At 39.4% G+C, this 19,678-nt stretch overlaps 1 protein-coding gene and 1 pseudogene across 5 annotated transcripts in view; one reads left to right on the top strand and one right to left on the bottom strand.

The window, feature by feature from the left end:
• The window catches only part of NTN4 (netrin 4), a 132,120-nt gene extending 112,881 nt beyond the window's left edge, over positions 1-19,239 (top strand). For 3 of the 5 annotated variants that reach the window (XM_055238752.2, XM_055238749.2, XM_055238751.2), the window contains exons 8-10: positions 6,988-7,056; positions 11,201-11,371; positions 17,812-19,239. In XM_055238752.2, the coding sequence (XP_055094727.1) occupies positions 6,988-7,056; positions 11,201-11,371; positions 17,812-17,948 (377 nt within the window). In that variant the 3' untranslated portion in view covers positions 17,949-19,239. The remainder of the gene's footprint in view (positions 1-6,987; positions 7,057-11,200; positions 11,372-17,811) is intronic. The other 2 variants (XM_063614268.1, XM_055238750.2) reach the window with 1 other exon arrangement.
• On the bottom strand, positions 3,746-4,887 carry LOC129460637 (phosphoglycerate mutase 1-like; annotated as a pseudogene).
• Positions 19,240-19,678: the final 439 nt, after the last annotated feature.

The following is a 19,678-nucleotide window of genomic DNA, read 5'->3' as shown; positions in this document are numbered from 1 at the left end:
CAATTCTCAACCTCCCAAGTGGCTGGGACTACAGGTGCGTGCCACCACGCCCAGCTAATTTTTTGTATTTTTAGTAGAGATGGGGTTTCACAGTGTCAGCCAAGATGATCTCTATCTCCTGACCTCGAGATCCGCCCACCTCTGCCTCCCAAAGTGCTGGGATTGCAGGCGTGAGCCACCTTGCCCAGCCACCAATTATTTTAATTTTAAAAAATTGTATTGGCATAGAGTTATACATGGTATTCACTCATAATTTATTAAACCTTTACTCAATCTGTCCTTAATCTTCTTTTTGTCCCTAAGCTTATCTGTGCCTTTTTTCTTATTCTCTTGTACTGATCTTAATTTGCTTTTCTCAAAGATTAACTTTTGGTTAACTTGATCCAATCTATTTAATTTTTCTTTATTTCACTAATTCTGCTCTTATCTTTATTTTTTTATGTTTTCTTTAAGTTTGCTTTTTTATTCCTTTTCTACCTTTGTGAGTCCAGTGATTATTAACTCATTTACTTTTAGTCTTTCTTATTTTTAACAAGCACTCTTAAGGTTATACATTTCCTTATAAGATCTCTTTAGCTGGATCCTATTGGCCTTTATATGTAGTATCTTCATTATCATTCAAGTTCTAATGTTTTTCTAATTTCCATTAAGAATTTCTCTTTAATCCATTGGGTTGTCTAAGATATTTAATTGTTCAAACATTAGGGTTTTTAGAATATTTTTTTTACCCAGGGCTGGGCACGGTGGCTCACGCCTGCAATCCCAGCACTTTGGGAGGCCGAAGTGGGTGGATCACCTGAGGTCAGGAGTTCAAGACCAGCCTGGCCAACATGAAAAAACCCTGTCTCTACTAAAAAGTACAAAAAAATTAGCTGGGTGTGGTGGCACACGCCTGTAATCCCAGCTACTTGGGAGGCTAAGGCAGGAGAATCACTTGAACCTGGAAGGCAGAGGTTGCAGTGAACTGAGATCAGGCTATTGCACTCCGGCCTGGGTAGACTCCATCTCAAAAACAAAAAAACAAAAAAGAATATTTGTTTACTGATGATCTGTAATCTAATTTCATTGTACTATATCTATTCTTTGAAAACCAGGAGGGCAACTTGGATTCATTTCTAGGTCATTTAAGGACTATCTACATAATTTGCAGGACTAGATGCTGGATGAAATGCAGAGCCCTTTTTAAGAATTTCATCAAGTGGCCATGAATAATAGTTTGGAGTTTTCTGTATGTGGTTGGTTTATTGTTTTTTCCCAGCCTCCTTTCATTAGCAAGGAGAGCCTTACCCAGTCTCTGTCTTTAAAAAGTGAGTCTGACTGTGATCTCTTTTTTGTCCTATTAACTCCTTTGTATCTGAACTCCTGAACACTGCTGCCTGATTCTGAAAGCAGACCCCAAAGACCTATTATTTCAGGCCCCATACCCTGAATGCATATTCATTCATTTCTTTTTTTTTACATTTTTTTAATTGAAGAAGTATCAACAAACTGAAAACATTCATTTCTAGTCCACAGAGATACATATCTAGTTTTTGATGCAGGCTATGTCTTTTTTTCCATCCTTTATCTAATATTGCTTTGTGCTTGGAGCTGGGATGTGCTAAAGTATGAATTCACAAAGTTGTGTTGATTGAGAATGTCTGTGATAATTTTCCCAACATTTTATTATGAAAATTTTCAGACATCCAGAAAAGTTTTAGAAGTTGCGCACTCACATAACTGCCACCTAAATTCTATCCACCCATCAATCCACATTTTAGATCAGAAAGAAATCACAGTTTTAAAACCTTCTCATAGAGAACATATGGACCCTTCAAGAATCAAGAACCTAAATCTGAGAAACAAGGTTATTTGTCCATCTGTATCATGGTTTTTTCACTTAACATAATCTTATGATAATTTTCCTAACGGCTTCATGTTCAATCACAACAGGAAAGAAGATGTGAAAGAAAAGGCAATATGAAGTTATCATATTTATCTTTTCAGCATTTGAAAAAGAAAACAAGTCTTTACTCTGAATTTTTTGGCCTTAATGCTACGTAGTCGGAATTTTATTATTTTAACTTTAATAGCCACTTCTTTTAAAAGTGTTCTTCTATTTTTCTAAGCACACAATGACTTTTTATAATTCTCCAAGTTTGCTAAACCAAATCTGTAATAATCCAGTTTTTAGGACTATAGGACATTCACTAAGCCCATCACGCGTGTTATTAGAGAGTTGGCAGCATTCCAGCCTAGCACATAAAGTGCTGGCACCAGAGTGACTCCAGACTCTCATGTCCACAGCAGCTGTTAGGTCTGTGATGTCCCCAGAGAGTCTCTGAAATTCATCTGGATGAACGCCAGATTGAGGAAGACTTTATTCAGTTCCCTGCATTGGGTATAGAATGGTGCTTCTGAGCACCTTTTTCAACAAAAGTGTTCTAAGCACTGAAAAAAAAAAATCTACCTACCTATATACCTCCCATAAGTTTCCATAAAAACAGCTTTCAACTAGGTGTATAATATACTTTAACAACAAAACACCCTTAATTTCTACCACTTCTTACACCAGATGTAAAATTTCACTTCCTGAATAACAAAACTGGCCTTAACTAGTACCACAGAACTGTAAACAATGCTCTCTTTTTTTCTTTAATGTCCTAATAACCTAGTATAACTAAACAAGCTTTTCTTCCCTTCCAGATTTCTTTTAAGAAAACATCTGGGCTGAAGCCTGATCAACAAATATTGTTTGAGCTCTAAGCATATGAAAAAGAAGTATTGGAAAGCAGCCAAAGAAAGGTCATCAAACAATAGACCTATGTCTGCTCTTCTAGGCTGAAGGGTTAAAGAGAAGAGCATTACGTTGAGGAACAGTATATGCCATTTGGAGTTCCATTAGGTTTTATAGCACAGTAGTTACTGTACTCTTCTGCTTTGTGGAATTATCAAAGGCCATAGGCTGTTCACTTAGGTTACTACAATTTCTTTTCTTTTTTCTTTTTTTTTGGCAGAGTCTCACTTTGTTGCCCAGGCTGGAGTGCAGTGGCGCCATCATGGCTTACTGCAGCCTTGACCTCCTGGGCTCAAGCAATCCTCCGACCTCAGTGCCACCAATGCTCCCCTCCACGAGTAGCTGGGACTACAGGCACATACTACCACACCAGGCTAATAATTTTTTTAATTGCACATAACTCCTTTATTATACTCATTCCTGGAGAAAGGATTTAGTACAGTTATGCTCAAATGAACACTGGACCCATGTGGCCGAGCAACTAGAACATGATTCAGAAATCAGTCAGTGAAAGACACACTTGGACAGGACCAAGAGGATTTCACTGCCATGAAACAAGGCAGCAGAGGGATTCTAAAACACACAGCAGGAAGCACTCCTACTCCTCCGAGGTCAAGGAGCTTATCCCATATTAGTATGAGGAATGGCTTATTTTCTGATGACCACATGTGGGACTATTTCAACTGCCACGAGAGATCCCAGAAGGGTTATGGTTTTGTATTATTTACATATACTATACTTTTTTTATAAAAGTAAATGCAACACCTAAACTAAATTCAGGATTGATCCCAACCTTCTAGAGCCAGATCCTCTGGGGTCAGGGAGGAAACAGCTGTCACATCACCATGCAGGTTACATTCATCTTCCACTGGAATGACTAGAGCCCCCAGGGAGTGGCCTGACTACAGAAGAGCAGAGGACTGGCTCTTGGGGACAGACAGGCTCTCTTGCTTCTCCTCACTGGTCATGGCTTAGCATGGTTCCTGACCCACAAGTTCTTAGTAAACAAAGCAGTCGCAAAAACCAAAGTCACTACCTTTAAACTCTCTTGGACACGGGGAGCTTTTCCACAGCTTGGACAGAGAACCTGTGCCCTAGAAGTGCTATTCTGACTAGAATGTATGAAGGGAGTGGGTGCAGAAGACAAAAATGGCTAAAACGAAAATGGGAGCCACTGGTCCCCATCTGCAGCTACAGCTCAAGATGCCTACAGATGTGGTCAGTGTGGCGTGTGCAGAAAGGAGGGGCAGAGGGACATGCCGGGCAAGGACGGTACTCCTGGGGACAGTAGACTGCCCGCCAGCCTTCACTTCTTGGCCTTGCCCTCGGCAGCCACAGCTTCCATGGCTTTATGCAGGGTCCCTTCATCCCCCAGGAACTGCATGCACCTGATGGGCTTCGAGCTCTTGTCTAATTCACAGACAATGGGAATACCAGTCAGCAGGTTCAGCTCCATGATAGCCTCTTCAGAGAGACCTTCCAGATGCTTGACAATGCCCCGGAGGCTGTTGCCATGGGCTGCAATCAGTACCCGTTTCCCTTCCTTCATCTGGGAACTATTTCTTTATTCCAAAAGGACAGAGCTCTGGCAATAGTGTCCTTCAGACTCTCACAGGAGGATGGCTGATCATCTGTGAGGTCTGCATACCTGCGATCCTTACTGATGTTGCTGTAGAAAGGATGGTCAGGCTCCAACAGAGGTGGTGGGACATCATAGGAGCACCTCCAGATCTTCACCTGGGCCTCACCATGCTTTGCAGCAGTTTCTGCTTTACTGAGATCGGTCAGACCCCCATAGTGCCTCTCACTGAGGCGCCAAGTCCTCATTACAGGTGGGCCACATCTGATCAATGGCATCTAGCACTGTCCAGAGGGTCCGGGTCGCATTCTTCTGCACTGAGGTGAAGCAGATGTCAAACTCATAGCCAACATCTAGCAGCGCCTGCCCGCCTGCGCTTCACCTCCTGGTGGCCCGCCGGGTTCAGGTCGGAGTCGTACCAGCTGCTGAAGTGGATCTCCAGGTTCCATGCGCTCTCGCCATGCTGGATCAGCACCAGTTTGTAGGCGGCCATGGCGGCGGGCTTGGGAGGAGGTGCCGGCTGGGGTTCACAGATTCCAGAGTCACAGCCCGCCCCCTGCCCCCCTTCCCTTCGCTCCCTCCCCCCGCCCCCGCAACCCGACCACTGCGCCTGCGTGCTCGACAATTTTTAATCTTTATTATAGAGACAATGTCTTACTACGTTACCTAGTCTGGTCTTAGACTCCTGGGCTCAAGCAGTCCACCCATATCGACCTCCCAGAGTGCTGGGATTACAAGCATGAGTCACCACACCTGGCTGCTCACCCTTTTATCTCTATAATCCTACCAGATTTCTACCTATGAGAATATTAAATGAGTAAATTAATGTAAAATGCTTAAAACCGCCTGATATACAGTAAGTGCTCCTCAGTAAGCACTAGCTGCTGTTATGACCACTCAATGCCTTTGAAATGCAGTGCATGAGGGCAGGAGGAGAGAGGAAAGGGGAAAAAGTATATCTAATTGTTAAATCAGTGAGTGAAAATCCTATCCGTGCTAGGCTCCAGAAATGTAAAGTTGATAAGATATAGCCATTGTCTTGAAGGGACACAGTCTAGAGAAGAAATGAATGTATAAATGAGTATGAGAATGCTATATATCTGTGGTCCCCAACCTTTTGGGCACCAGGGAGCGGTTTCATGGAAGACAATTTTTCCATGGATGGCAGGGGCAGGGGAATGGTTTCAGGATGAAGCTGTTCCACCTCAGACCATCAGGCATTAGATTCTCATAAGGAGAGCACAACCTAGAGCCCTCATATGCACAGTTCACAGTAGGGTGGCCACTTTTATGAGCATCTAATGCCGCTGCTGATCTAACAGGAGGCGGAGCTCAGGCGGTAATTTGAGTGATGGGAAGTGGCTGTAAATACAAATGAAAATCAGCTCACGCTCCAGCTGCTCACCTCCTACTGTGTCACCTGGTTCCTAACAGGCCACAAACCAGTACCAGTCCACGGCCAGGGGTTTGAGGTCCCCTGCTACATATAAACTATGTACAGGCCAGGTGCGATGGCTCACACCTATAATCCCAGCACTTTCGGAGGCTGAGGCAAGTGGATCATCTGAGGTCAGGAGTTCGAGACCAGCCTGACCAATATGGTGAAACCCCATCTCTACTAAAAATATAAAAATTAGCCAGGTATGGTGGTGTGCACCTGTAGTCCCAGCTACTCCAGAAGCTGAGACAGGAGAATTGCTTGAACCTGGGAGACAGAGGTTGCAATGAGCTGAGATTGTGCCACTGCACTCCAGCTTGGGTGACAGAACGAGACTCCATCTCGATGGATAAATAAATAAATATATACATACATACATACGTAAAATAAACTATGCACAAAGGCATTTTGAAAGTCTTCCACAAGGCCTGGCAAATCTCTCACATGTAATAGTGGCAATATATAATTTAAACTAAACTATTGGGAGAAAATATTCTACTTATTCTTCAAAGTCCCTTTTAAATCCTTCTTGATCCAAGAAGTTTTTCCCATCTTCCCAGACATATTTGACTCTTCCACCCAAGTATATTGTACTTCTCCCAGACAACTTCTCACTTTATCACTTTTTATACACTTGGTTTCTTCACCTTACTGAATTGCAAGCCTTAAGGCAAGAATTGTATCTTGCTTATCTTTATGGTGCTGCAGTGTGAAGCACCATGCCTTGCATACCAAAGGTGCTCAATAAATACTTTTAAAATGGATAACAACAAAAAAATTGGGCGACATTACCTTCAAGGGACTGCCCAATCAGTTTATTTAATTTCACTTTTGTTGTGGTGAACATTAACTGCAGAAAGACAATTGTTTTCCATTCAGTTTTTCCTTTCTATTAGCATGGAATATTAATACTAGACTGTATGTATCACAACATCAATTACAAGCATTGAAATATATCACTGTTTCTACCTTCTGTATTTCTCTTGGATGAATACTTTAATGGAAGATAACTAATTTAGAAAGAGACTCTATTTCTTTTGAATGACTTTCGTGGTTCCTCGGTACTTACAGATTACGTTGTATGTATCACTCAAGGCTTAAGGGATGTGTTATCTGGATGCACTTGCTGATCTCTTATTTTTTCTTTCTTTGTTTTTCTAATAACCAACACCATTTTTAATTTACTTTCCGTAGGTAAATGCGAATGTAAGGAACAGATATTAGGAAATGCCAAGGCATTCTGTGGAATGAAATATTCATATGGTGAGTCTGAAATCCTTAAATGCTTCTGAGAACCTATTCACACTAAGTTCAGAGAATTTTTAAGAAAATGGGAGGCCTGACTGATGACATTGTGTATAAATGAAAGCACAAAGCATTAGTCTTACATAATAACACTAAACACAGTGTTCTGGTCTTGAGCTAGATTTTCCCGATGTAGATGGTGCTGGATGTCCCAGGGAGGACAGGATGCTTGTAGAGCAAAGGTAGAGTCATTAGACCATAAGAAAAAGAGGCAGAGAGCAGAAAGAAGAAATCATGATATGAAATCCTTTCTCGTGGATACTTCTTGCCTTATTCATCCAAAAGGGACATTTCTAGCCACTTCAGTGACTCTTGAGCTCGTTTGTCATGCAGTAATACTGAGTAGAAATCAGTTTAAGGCAGCGTTTCACTATGGTTGAGAGCACAGGCTTTGGACTCAGACCTATGTGAGTCTGATTTCTGGCTTATTGGGTGGGAGACTTAACCTCTCCAAACTTGTTTCCTCATCTGTAAAATAGGGATCGTGCCACCTTCCTCGTGGAATGAGATGTTTGAAAAGCATGCAGCACATTACCTAGCACATATTCGATGCTCGGTAAATGGTAGGGGGAGGGAGACGATGTTTTATTTGTGAGGCACTGAGACCAGCTGTCCACCTGGGTCTCTTCCCCACCCTCTCTGTATACTCTAGACACCCCTATCTTTCAAATAACAGGAAAATACATCCTGTACAAAAAGGAAAATGGCACTGCCTAAGTAAAGACTGTTACTATCTTCAAATGGCTTTATATTTACTATTAAATATATTAAGATATCATATCTTGCCAACACATTCTTGCCTAGTGTCTGAGACTTTTTTTTTTTTTTTTAAGACAGAGTCTCACTTTGTTGCCCAGGCTAGAGTGCAGTGGCACGATCGACTCACTACAACCTCCACCTTCTGGGTTCAAGTGATTCTCATACCTCAATCACCTGAATAGCTGGGATTACAAGCATATGCCACCACGCCCAGCTAATTTTTTTTTCTTTTTTTCTTTTTTTTGAGATGGAGTCTCACTGTGTCACCTAGGCTGGAGTGCAATGATGCAATCTTGCCTCATTGCAACCTCCATCTCCCGTGTTCAAGCAATTCTCCTGCCTCAGCCTCCCAAGTAGCTGGAACTACAGGCATGTACCACCATACCTGGCTAATTTTTGTATTTTTAGTAGAGCCAGGGTTTTACTATCTTGATCAGGCTGGTCTCGAACTCCTGACCTCGTGATCCGCCTGCCTCAGCCTCCCAAAGTGCTGGGATTACAGGCGTGAGCCACTGTGCCTAGCCTAATTTTTGTATTTTTAGCAGAGATGGGGTTTCACCATGTTGGCCAGGCTGGTTTTGGACTTCTGACCTCAAATGATCTGCCTGCCTCAGCCTCCCAAAGTGCTGGGATGACAGGCATGAGCCACCACACCCAGCCTGAGACTTTTTATTGGTCTATAATATATATGGCCTGAAATATACACTACAATGAGGAGAAAATTTTAAGTCATGATTTATGAAACCAAGTATTTAGGTTCTGGATAACATTGTCTCTAATCTCATGTAAGATTTTAAAAAGTAAATAAGTGGTAAAAACCTCATGAATCTTATCTAAAATTACATGCACACTTCCCTCTCTACTTTCTAACTTGGCTAAATAATAGAAGAAAACTTTTGAAATGTACAGCTCTCAATAAAGGAAAGGCAGTTTAGAGGGAATGGCATTGACTATTAAGAGCAAAGAATATGATAATTTAGTTCAAAGTTCATTCAGTGAAAATATCAACTGGTTTTCCTTATCACATCAACTTGGTAGCTCTCTGAATTTACAAATAACCAATCTTTTAATACAACTGCATTAATTTTCTACTTAAGAAGAATTTGAACGCTCTTAATGTAATGAAACATCTTGGTCTTATTAAGTGCAAAACTGCTACAGACCTGGAAAAAATTGGTTTCCTCCTCCCCATTCCCTGGCTTAATAGAGGAAAAAAAAAAAAAAAAAGCACTTACTGGCTTACTCCTTTAGCAAATATCTATTGAGCAATAGAAGTGACAGACAAGGTCCCTGCTCTCTTTGAGCTTACAAGTCTAGTGGAATAATAATAGCGAACATTTACTGAGCGTTAGCCACACGCCAGGCATTATGCTCCCTGTCCTTCATGCATTTATCTCATCAGGGTTCCAGCCCAAACTCTACCTCTAGCCAACCAGTTATGTGAACTTGAACGGTTCACTTTATTTGTTTTATTTATTTATTTATTTATTTATTTTTGAGAGATGGAGTTTTGCTCTGTCACCCAGGCTGGAGTACAGTGGCGTGATCTGAACTCACTGCAACCTCTGCCTCCCGGTTTCAAGCATTTCTCCTGGCTCAGCTTCCCAAGTCGCTGGGACTACAAGCATGCACCACCACGCCCAGCTAAATTTTTTTTGTATTTTTTAGTAGAGACAGGATTTCACTGTATGTTGGCCAGGCTGGTCTCAAACTCCTGACCTCAGGTGATCTACCCACCTCAGCCTCCCAAAGTGCTGGGATTACAGGCGTGAGCCACTGCACCTGGCCTTAATTTCTTAAAACTTGCTTCCTCATGTATACAATACGTGAGCTTTTAAGACCCCTTAGAAGTCTAAAATGTGATGACTCCATAAAGATAGCTGTCTGACGCTGTATTCGCAGAGTATGAGACCAGCCAAGATAGAGTGCTCTCATTACACACACTCTTCCGTGGAGATGTGGATAAGCTGATAAGAACTTCCCTGTGAAAAAATATATATATATGAAAATTAGCCGGGCATGGTGGCCTGTAATCCCAGCTACTCGGGAGGCTGAGGCAGGAAGAATTGCTTGAACCTCGGAGGCGGAGGTTGCAGTGAGCCAAGATCGCACCATTGTACTCCAGCCTGGATGACAGAGCAAGACTCCATCTCAAAAAAAATAAAAAGAACTTCTCTATGTTCCCTAGTGTTCCTGAGTAGCTCAGTGATTCTTAGCTTTACTTTCTTTCTGACCCCAAATTATTCCATTACTTAATCCCCAGCCATATCAATTTCATCAATGGGAGGGCGTAATAGAATCATGAGTCATACAGAATACTGGAGCTCCATCGTCATGCATGGGTGTCCAGCCCTTTGAACGTGAAGACTTTTTGGTTTATCTGTGGTGGCGGATATCACAAAAATTATGCACAGACTTTTTTTTTTCAGTTCATCAGCTATCATTAGTGTTAGTGTACTTTATATGTGGTCCAGTGTGGCCCAGGGAAGTCAAGAGGTTGGACACCCATTAAGGGACAGCTTCCCTAACTCCAGTCAGCTTGCATTTTATGCCAGGAGAAGAATATTAAGTAGTCAATCATATTATTTAATCTCTTTAGAATATGCAAAATGTATTCTAGCAGTAGCATTTTGCTCTCTATCATAACATTAAACACAATCAGCCACAAAAGCATAATATAGTCAGAACCTAAATAAAAGCCAGGATAATTCTACTTCCTATGTTTCCTCTCTCTATTTAGATGTGGTAGCTGAATGTATTTAAGATTATAATTGCAACAGGCAAATGGTTGATATTCTCTTAGGATAATGATATTGGAGGGAGTCACATTTGAAATTGCCTAACAAATAAGAATATAGTTAATACAGATAAATGAGATAAAGCCAGTGCAAAACTGAATGAGCCTGTGATTTTTTTTAATTTAGTATTTTTATTTTATTTCAATAGATTTGGGGGAACAGGTGGTTTTTGGTTGCATGGATAAGTTCTTTAATGGTGATTTCTGAGATTTATCCAAGCAGTATAATGTGTAGTCTTTTATCCCTCACCCCCTCTCACCCTTCCCCGAGTCCCCAAACTAAGTGTTATATCATTCTTAGGTCTTAGCTCCCACTTACAAGTGAGAACATAATAAGGTTTGGTTTTCCATTCCTGAGTTACTTTCCTTAGAATAATGGCTTCTAACTCTATCCAAGTTAATGCCTAATGATTTTTAAAGCAAATTTTCACATCCTCATCATCAATTCACCTTTCCATTATATTCTGAAATGCATATTTCAGTGTTGTTCAAACTTCAAATGATAATAGGAAATTCTGTGTGTTTTGACTTCTGTGTTGTTAACAGTGCTAAAAATAAAGATTTTATCAGCTCATGATAAAGGTACTCATGTTGAGGTCAACGTGAAGATTAAAAAGGTCTTAAAATCTACCAAACTGAAGATTTTCCGAGGAAAGCGAACATTATATCCAGAATCATGGACAGACAGAGGATGCACTTGTCCAATCCTCAATCCTGGTGAGTATTAGACTTTCCTTAGTACCTACCTTGTCTTTGCTGATTTGCTACTTGTCTTACATCCTCTGAAGCACAACATAAACAAACTCAGCAAGAACATCTCTCCTTTTCCCCATCTGACTCCTGCGGAAAATCCAAAATCGAAAAATTATTTCTCTTCCATGTGCTCTATAAAAGTTTAATATTTTAAAATCCAGAAATGTAATACTCTCTATCCTAAAAGAAGAGGCTCAGATTGGTTCCAGGTGCCAGTTGCATAGAAAGCACTTTCATGAATTTATCTGCCACTTACTCTTTATCTGAAAGCTAGGTCCTATTACAGTAGAACCTGTTCCCCAAGGAAGTTCAAATGCAAAATTCCATCTGTGGAAATAATATTGAATTCATTTCGACTATTGCTTGAAAAGCATCTGTTTCTCCTGGAGAGAAAACAGCTCTCAAGTTCTCATCATCTTGTTTTTCATGAAATGATATTTCTGGTTTCAAATTAGAAACAGCAGAAATAAACAAAACAAAAACTGTAGGATTCTAGAGCAACTTGAAATGGAGAGAAATTTGATTTGCACCTTTAAATGTTATAGCAGAAGTGAAGACAAATAAATAAGCACAGGGGTTCTTGCCCCAAGCACATGGTTATCCTGAGTTATAAGCTGCTTATTTCTCTGTCTCCCTCATCAAATTTGAAGATGGGATTTAGGCTTTGGATCATAGTATCTTCAATACCTACCATTAGTACCCAGATAATGGTAACATAATACTTAGCAGGTTCTAATAAAACAAATCATAATTCAAAAAATCCTCTGCCTCTCCCTGCTTGTGTGATTGTCATCTGTGTCTTAGTGGCACTGATGAAACAGGTGCATTATTTATGTTCTTGGTCTAATTCCTTCCCCATATAAACCCATTGTTATGTTAATAAGAAGTCTTTTGCGCCCAGTCTGGCCAACATAGTGAAACCCCATCTCTACTAAAAATACAAAAATTAGCCCACTGTGGTGGTACGCGCCTATAGTCCCAGCTACCCAGGAGGCTGAGGCAGGAGAATCACTTGAACCCAGGAGGCAGAGGTTGCAGTGAGCTGAGATCGCGCCACTGCACCCTAGCCTGGGTGACAGAGCAAGACTCCATCTCAAAAAAAAAAAAAAAAAAAAAAAAAAAAGAAAAGTCTTTTTCGGTCTTTGATTAATAAATTTGAGAGAAACAGATAACTGAGAAAGAGAAAGAGAGCATAAACTAACAATAAAATATCCCCTCAGTCTAAACAAACTCAACACTGATACAGAACTTTTGATTTTGGCCAAGTGTTGACCAATCTCTCACATCCTTTTCTACCCTTTCAATAATATATTTAAATTAATTTAGATTTTAATAAGGAAACTGTGAAAAATAATGTTTTAAATTATATAAATAAATAAATAGACTGGGTCTGGTGGTTCACGCCTGTAATTTCAGCACTTTAGGAGGCCAAGGTGGGAGGATAGCTTGAGCCCAGGAGTTCAAGACCAGTGTGGGCAACGTAGTGAGACCCAGTATCTACAAAAAAATTTTTAAAAAATTAGCTGGGTGTGGTGGCACATTCCTGTAGTCCCAACTACTTGGAAGGCTGAGGTAGGAGGATCACTTGAGCCCGGGAGGTCAAAGCTGCAGTGAGCCATGATTGAGCCACTGTACTCCAGCATGGGCAAACAGAGCAAGACCCTATCTCAAAAGAAATTAAAAATACATAAATAAAATTCCAAAGAACAAATTGAAGTAATAAGAATCCTGGGCTTTGAATACAGGAACTAAAACTAATTCATGTAAGTTCTATTTCCCAGTGATTTGTGCTCAGAGGCATCTCTTATAAGAGCTTTCCTACTGTCTTGGCAAAAGAAAAAAAAAAGTCTGCCCAGTTTAGTGAGACATTAAAAACAAAAGCTTTGACCATGTGAGCCACCCTCCAGGAAGTGAACTATACTTCCTAATCAGGTTTCTGCCAAGCCAAGTCAAAGAATCAACTGAGTTCATCACAATTGAAAACATAAGCGCAATTATTCAAAGAATTCTTGAAAACATGTTTACTTGCTTTGAAGAAAAGACTGGAACTTGCCAAAGCAAAACCAGACACTCTTTCATTTTACTTTGTTTTTCCATTTCCACAAGTTCAACAGCTAAGGCCAAAGAAAGCTGATAAGAAAATTGAAACCTTACACGCCAACCTGCTTCCTTGGCTACTTTGGAAAAGAAACAATCCTATTGGGTATTCCTGCATATTCATTCATTCTTAATTCATGCATACATTTACTCATTCATCAGTCATATATTTTAGAACACCAAAGCTAGCACTAAAGTATTGTATTTTCTTTTTCTATGGATACAAAATAAACTTCGTGTTCTCAAATGTGTAGCAAAGTAGATGTCAAAACCCTAGAGCTAGGAAAATAAAATATAAATGCTAATAAGAGGTGTAAAAGAACATTGTTTTGCATGTTTGTTTTTGGTGTGATGCTGCTTCATAATTTGTGGTTTTATTCAATATTGTTTTTATCAATTTAACTTATCTTTATACTTTAATGGTAAATTCCTGTTTATTCTATTTGTAGTTTCAAAGTAAATTCACGTAAAAATACTAGACTTAACCCTGAGATTGATTTCTTTTTTTTCTTTTTTTAAAGACAGGGTTCTCTGCTCTGTTGCCCAGGCTAGAGTGGTGGTACTATCACTGCTCACTGCAGCCTCGACCTCCCAGGCTCAAGCAATCCTCCCGCCTCAGCCTCTTGAGTAGCTAGGACTACAGACGTGCCACCAAACCCAGCTAATTTTTGTTTGTGTTTTTGTAGACAGGGTCTTGCTATGGTCTCAAACTGGTCTCAAACTCCTGGCCTCAAGCAGTCCTCCCACCTCGGCCTCCCAAAGCACTGGGATTACAGGCGAGAGTCACTGCATCCAGCCCTAACTTTGAAGTTTCTTAAAAATCGATTATTGTATTTTTAAATGAGGAGTTTATTATTTTAGACATTATACAAACAATTTTAAGGCTATTATATTTTTAACCAGTCTGTTACTTAAATATTGAGATTCTTTTTCATGCAGAAGTTAAGGTTGTCTTTTATAATTTAAATGCCTTTTCATTCATTTTACATTGTACTCTCCAGTGTTTGAAACCTCTCTGTCATTATTTTCCTTTTTCTCTTTTTCTGAAAACACCATAATAGCTTTTTTTTTTAAGGTTTAGGATGAGTTTCTTTTAATAATCTTTTAGCAGGGTGCTGTGGCTCACATCTATAAGCCCAGCACTTTGGGAGGTTGAGGTGGGTGGATCGCCTGAGCCTAGGAGTTCGAGGGCAGCCTGGGCAACATGGTGAAACCCCATCTCTAACAGAAAATACAAAAATTAGCCAGGTATGGTGGCATGAGCCTGTTGTCCCAGCTACTCAGAAGGCATAGGTGGGAGGATTACCTGAGCCTAGGGAGATGGAGGCTACAGAGTTGAGATGGTGCCACTGCACGTCAGCCTGGGTGACAGAGTGAGACCCTGTCAAAAAAAAAAAAAAGAAAGGAAAAGGAAGAACGGAACCCAGAGATCATCTCTGTTAAGAGCTTAGGCAAATCCTTTCCAGTCTTCCTCTGTGTGTATGTATTGTATTTTTTAACCAAAATGGTATCATAGTATATGCTCCATTCTGTAGCCTGCATTATTCTGTTAATAAGCTTTACCTTCAATTTCAGTTGATTTTCATATTATCTAATACTCAGGTCATGTTTCTATTTCCCAACTGATCCCAAAATGTCCTCTAGAGCCGATTTGTCCTTGCCAGTATTCAATCCAGGATCACACATTATATCTAGTTTTTCAGTCCCTCAAGTCTCTTTTAGTCTAGCACAGTTTCTTTTTTATGACTTGTTGAGGAAACCAGGTCAGATGCCCTATCCATTATCTGACCATCAACATGGTTCATTGATGGTGGTGTTTAGCTTGTTCCTCTATCTCTTCTATCTCCTGTAATCTCTAAAGAAAGGCTTGATTGATTCAAGACAAACATTTTGGCTACAATCCATTATAGAGATCATTGTGTGCTTCATGTTGAATCATGTCAAATGCACATGGTACCTGGATAACCTCCCATCAGTGTCTCTAAGCTTGACCTTTGGATTCCAATGAAGGCAGTCTGATCTCTCCATTGCCAAAGTTTTGTTTTACCTTTAGAGATAGGAAAGAATGAGTGTGATATTATGTAGCATTCTACAAGCATCCAGCTTTCCATTAACCATTCATTTAATGACTTTATCGCCAATTGATAATCCTTTCCTGAATCAATAATTTCATTAGAGTCTGAGAAATGATGTTTTTCTAATTCTTTTGAATTCTCTTCTCTTGTTAGCTGGCGTTCTGCTGTAAGAGGGCTTTCTCTCCCAAGCTGGGTAACTAGATTATCATGAAATACAGTTCTTATTGTAAAGACGGGATAAATGCTACATTCTTTCCCTTTAATTTCTAATTTTCAGAGTAAGAAATGGTTTTAACAGCTACCTCTAAAGATGACAAGTTAATTTTTCTCTGGCTTTCTCATTTTTTAGTGTCATTTTGGAATTATGGATTTCTATGGATTTAATGTGTTTTCATAAACACAATTATTATGTTTCTTGGTGCTCAACTTATCACAACTTTGACAAGTTATAACCCCTTCCTGCTAGCTGCTGTGTCCTTTTAAAAAGACACACATTAATCTTTGAAAGCTTTCTTGTTTTTTAACACAATAAGATGTCCCATGCTCAACTTCCTACCCTGAATCTGGAATAAGCCATTTTCCAAGAAGCCTGTATGGTTGTTACAGGTGTTCATTACTACTTGGATGACGTTTTTTTCTCAGTCATTTCAGTGAAAAATGAACAATGAATGATATTTTCAGTTGAATTTTAGCATCTAGCATTCACTTCATTTAGTTTTTAAAAGTATGTCTCTATTTCATATTGGAAAGTTTTTATTTTATAAACATAATTATTTTATCTATCCTATAATTTTTAAAAATTGTTTCTAAATACCAAAATCTACATTATTACAAACATTAACTGAGGGCAATTATTGTATTTCTTTTTAATAATCTATAGGTAATGAGACTGTCCTTTCATTTCTTGGATATATTAGCTAACATTTGTTATCTAAAGCTTGAAAGGAATTTTGAATACAAGGTCATCACATGATCTAGGCAAGTTTCATCATTTATTTAGTTTTTTTTTTTTTAATGTATGACAAAAAACATCCTATTCCAAAAACACATAGGCTTTATATAGGGAATATGTGTTATTTTCTATAATTCATAGCTTCTTTCCTATATGTTTTCCCAAATGCTTGTTTCACTTTTCTAAAAATCCTCCTTAGGCTAGGCACCGTGCCTCACGCCTATAATTCCAGCACTTTGGGAGGTCGAGGCAGGCAGATCACCTGAGGTCAGGAGTTCGAGACCAGCCCGGCCAACATGGTAAAACCCTGTCTCTACTAAAAATACAAAAATTAGCCGGGCATGGTGGTGCATGCCTGCAATCCCAGCTACTTGGGAGGCCGAGGCACAAGAATTGCTTAAACCCAGGAGGCAGAGGTTGCAATGAGCCAAGACGGCACCACTGCACTCCAGCCTGGGCAACACAGCAAGACTCCATCCAAAAACAAAACAAAACAAAAACAAAAAAACCTCCTTAATATACACTACCATACACAGTGAGTCTCCAAGATATACTGATCTAGGGCAGTATGGTAAGTGTCCTTAGAACCCTCAGTTCTTTGCCATAGAGCAAGGTATAGTACAAAGGAAAGGTTCTAGACTCAGCATGACCTGAGTTTGAGTCCAGGTGCTGCTATACTTACAAAAAGGTATCAAACAAGTTTCCTAGCCTTGCTGAGCCTCAGTTTCCTCATTTGCAAAACAAGACAGAAAAAAATATCTACCTCACAGGGTTATTTTCAAAGCTAAATGAGATCATACATGTAAAGCATACATGCGCTAAGCATAGTAAATGCTTACTAAACGGCAGCTATTAATGTTTCTTACCCCTTATTCCAACCCTGAATATACAAAACTGCTGGAGCCAGGCAGGCGTGGTGGCTCATACCTGTAATCCCAGCACTTTGGGAGGCCGAGGTGGGCAGATGGCTTGAGTTCAGGAGCTCGAGACCAGCCTGGGCAACATGATGAAACTCCATCTCGACAAAAAATATGAAAAAATTAGCTGGGAGTGGTGGCGCACACCTGTAGTACCAACTACTTGGGAGGCTGAGGAAGGAGGATTACCTAAACCCAGGAGATTGAGGCTGCAGTGAGCCAGGATTATGCCTCTACACTCCAGCCTGGGCAACAGAGCAAGAACTTGTCTCAAAATAAATGCAAAAGAAAACCTGCTGGAGTCACATCTCTCCCTTCAACAGAGTATGATACTATATAGCCCCTAATTTTGTTCTCTTTTAGGTTTGGAATACCTTGTAGCAGGACATGAGGATGTAAGAACAGGCAAACTAATTGTGAATATGAAAAGCTTTGTCCAGCGCTGGAAACCGTCTCTTGGAAGAAAAGTCATGGATATTTTAAAAAGAGAATGCAAGTAGCATTAAGATGGATAGCACATAATGGCACTTGTCTATGTACAAAACACAAACTTTAGAGCAAGAAGACCTCAGACAGGAAACTGGAATTTTTTAAAGTGCCAAAACATATAGAAATGTTTGAATGCATGGGTCTCATCTAACTTATCTCTTCTGGACCCATGTTTAAATATAGTTTTCTTTCATGAAGAGAAATGAAAACCCCTACACTGATAATCTGTTTTCTATGGGACTGATTCTGAAATTCTTAACTATTAAGAATATTTTAATAGGAGCATGATATTTAGCAGTAATCCATTAAGGGCAGTGCCTCTAACAAGGACGCCTTCCAGCTTCAGCTATGTTACTTACGTTTGATGATACTTAAAGTAATGAATGAGGTTTTAAGGAATCCCCAACCCTACTATCAGAAAAGGTGTTTCTTAAAAAAAGAGCCTTCTTTTCTGTGTTATGCATGAACTTTGGTCTGTAGGTGTTAAATGGAACCTCTCCATGTGTATATAGTATTTCCTTGTATAAAGCACTTTACTACCTACCACTTGTGTTGTGAACGTTTGGAGACTGCTGTTGAAAGAAGGAAAAGGGTGTGTGAGACAGCCTACTGAAGCAGCAGCGTTGCCACTACATGTGGACAAAAGTGACCATATGAAAGAAGTTGTGCTATTTAACTCTGAATACTTGGAGAAACTAGGTGAAGATGCAACCAGAAAGGAGAATATGTATGCATGAAGTCTCAGCTTCGAGCTGGAGGCTAGATTCCAAGATGACAGCCATGATGAAACTTTTAAAAACACTAAACCGGAAGAGACTTTAAAATAAGAGAAAGGAATCATAAATGTAGACATATGCTTGGCTAAAGGGGAAATGGACTTTAAATTTTAAAGAGCTCATTTGCAATGCACTTGTGTACACTTCAAAAATTATTGTAGACACAGAATTTGTTATATTTTTGTGCTTAGTATTTAAACCTGAACATTGAAACAGTTTTCCTCCTTGTCTTTCTTAACAGTAATAGTCATTATATTTACCTGTTTTTTTAACACAATGTATGTGATAGTCAACAAATCACAGTTTTTCATTATTATTCATCTTCTGTACCCATGCATGACCACTATACATAGTTTCTTTTAGTACTTGAATATACAAAACAGGAACACAGTGCCATATGAATAATTTCACATACAGAACCTTTTTTTCCCTGAAGTCCTGTGGACTTGCAAAAATATATATATATATTGCTTTGTTAATTTGTTTTTATATTTCATATATGTAATAAAGGAATACGATCTCCTGATTTTTGTCTCATTTCTTAACTCTTTCAGTGATGCTAAAGATTATCTTCTCATAATGAGGGAACTTAAATCTAATTCATTAATTTAAGAAAATAAAAGAAGACCTGACTCCCTCTCTGTTACTCCGGGGTTTTGGAATGGAGTGGAAGCTAACTCAGATGGATTTATTTTCTGTAGCCTTTAGACACAAACTTTTTTCATCAGATACATTGTGATTTTTAGATTACATTAATTTAAACTAATTTTAAAAGTAATAAATGTTCATTGTTGAAAATACAGAAAAAGCATAACGGGAAAAAATATTTATACTCCAGCCATCCTGGGATAAGAGCCATTAGCACTCTGGTGTCTGTAACGTAGACTGTTTAATGTGCATACATATATACGTTTTATATAATTGGAATTATACTAAACATAGTCTGATGAAATCTGCTTTTTCAC

Source organism: Symphalangus syndactylus, chromosome 13 (genome assembly GCF_028878055.3).
Source record: "Symphalangus syndactylus isolate Jambi chromosome 13, NHGRI_mSymSyn1-v2.1_pri, whole genome shotgun sequence".
NCBI classification, from domain to species: domain Eukaryota; kingdom Metazoa; phylum Chordata; class Mammalia; order Primates; family Hylobatidae; genus Symphalangus; species Symphalangus syndactylus.
Note: the sequence above shows the minus strand (reverse complement) of the source record. Positions and strands in the feature narration are given on the sequence as shown.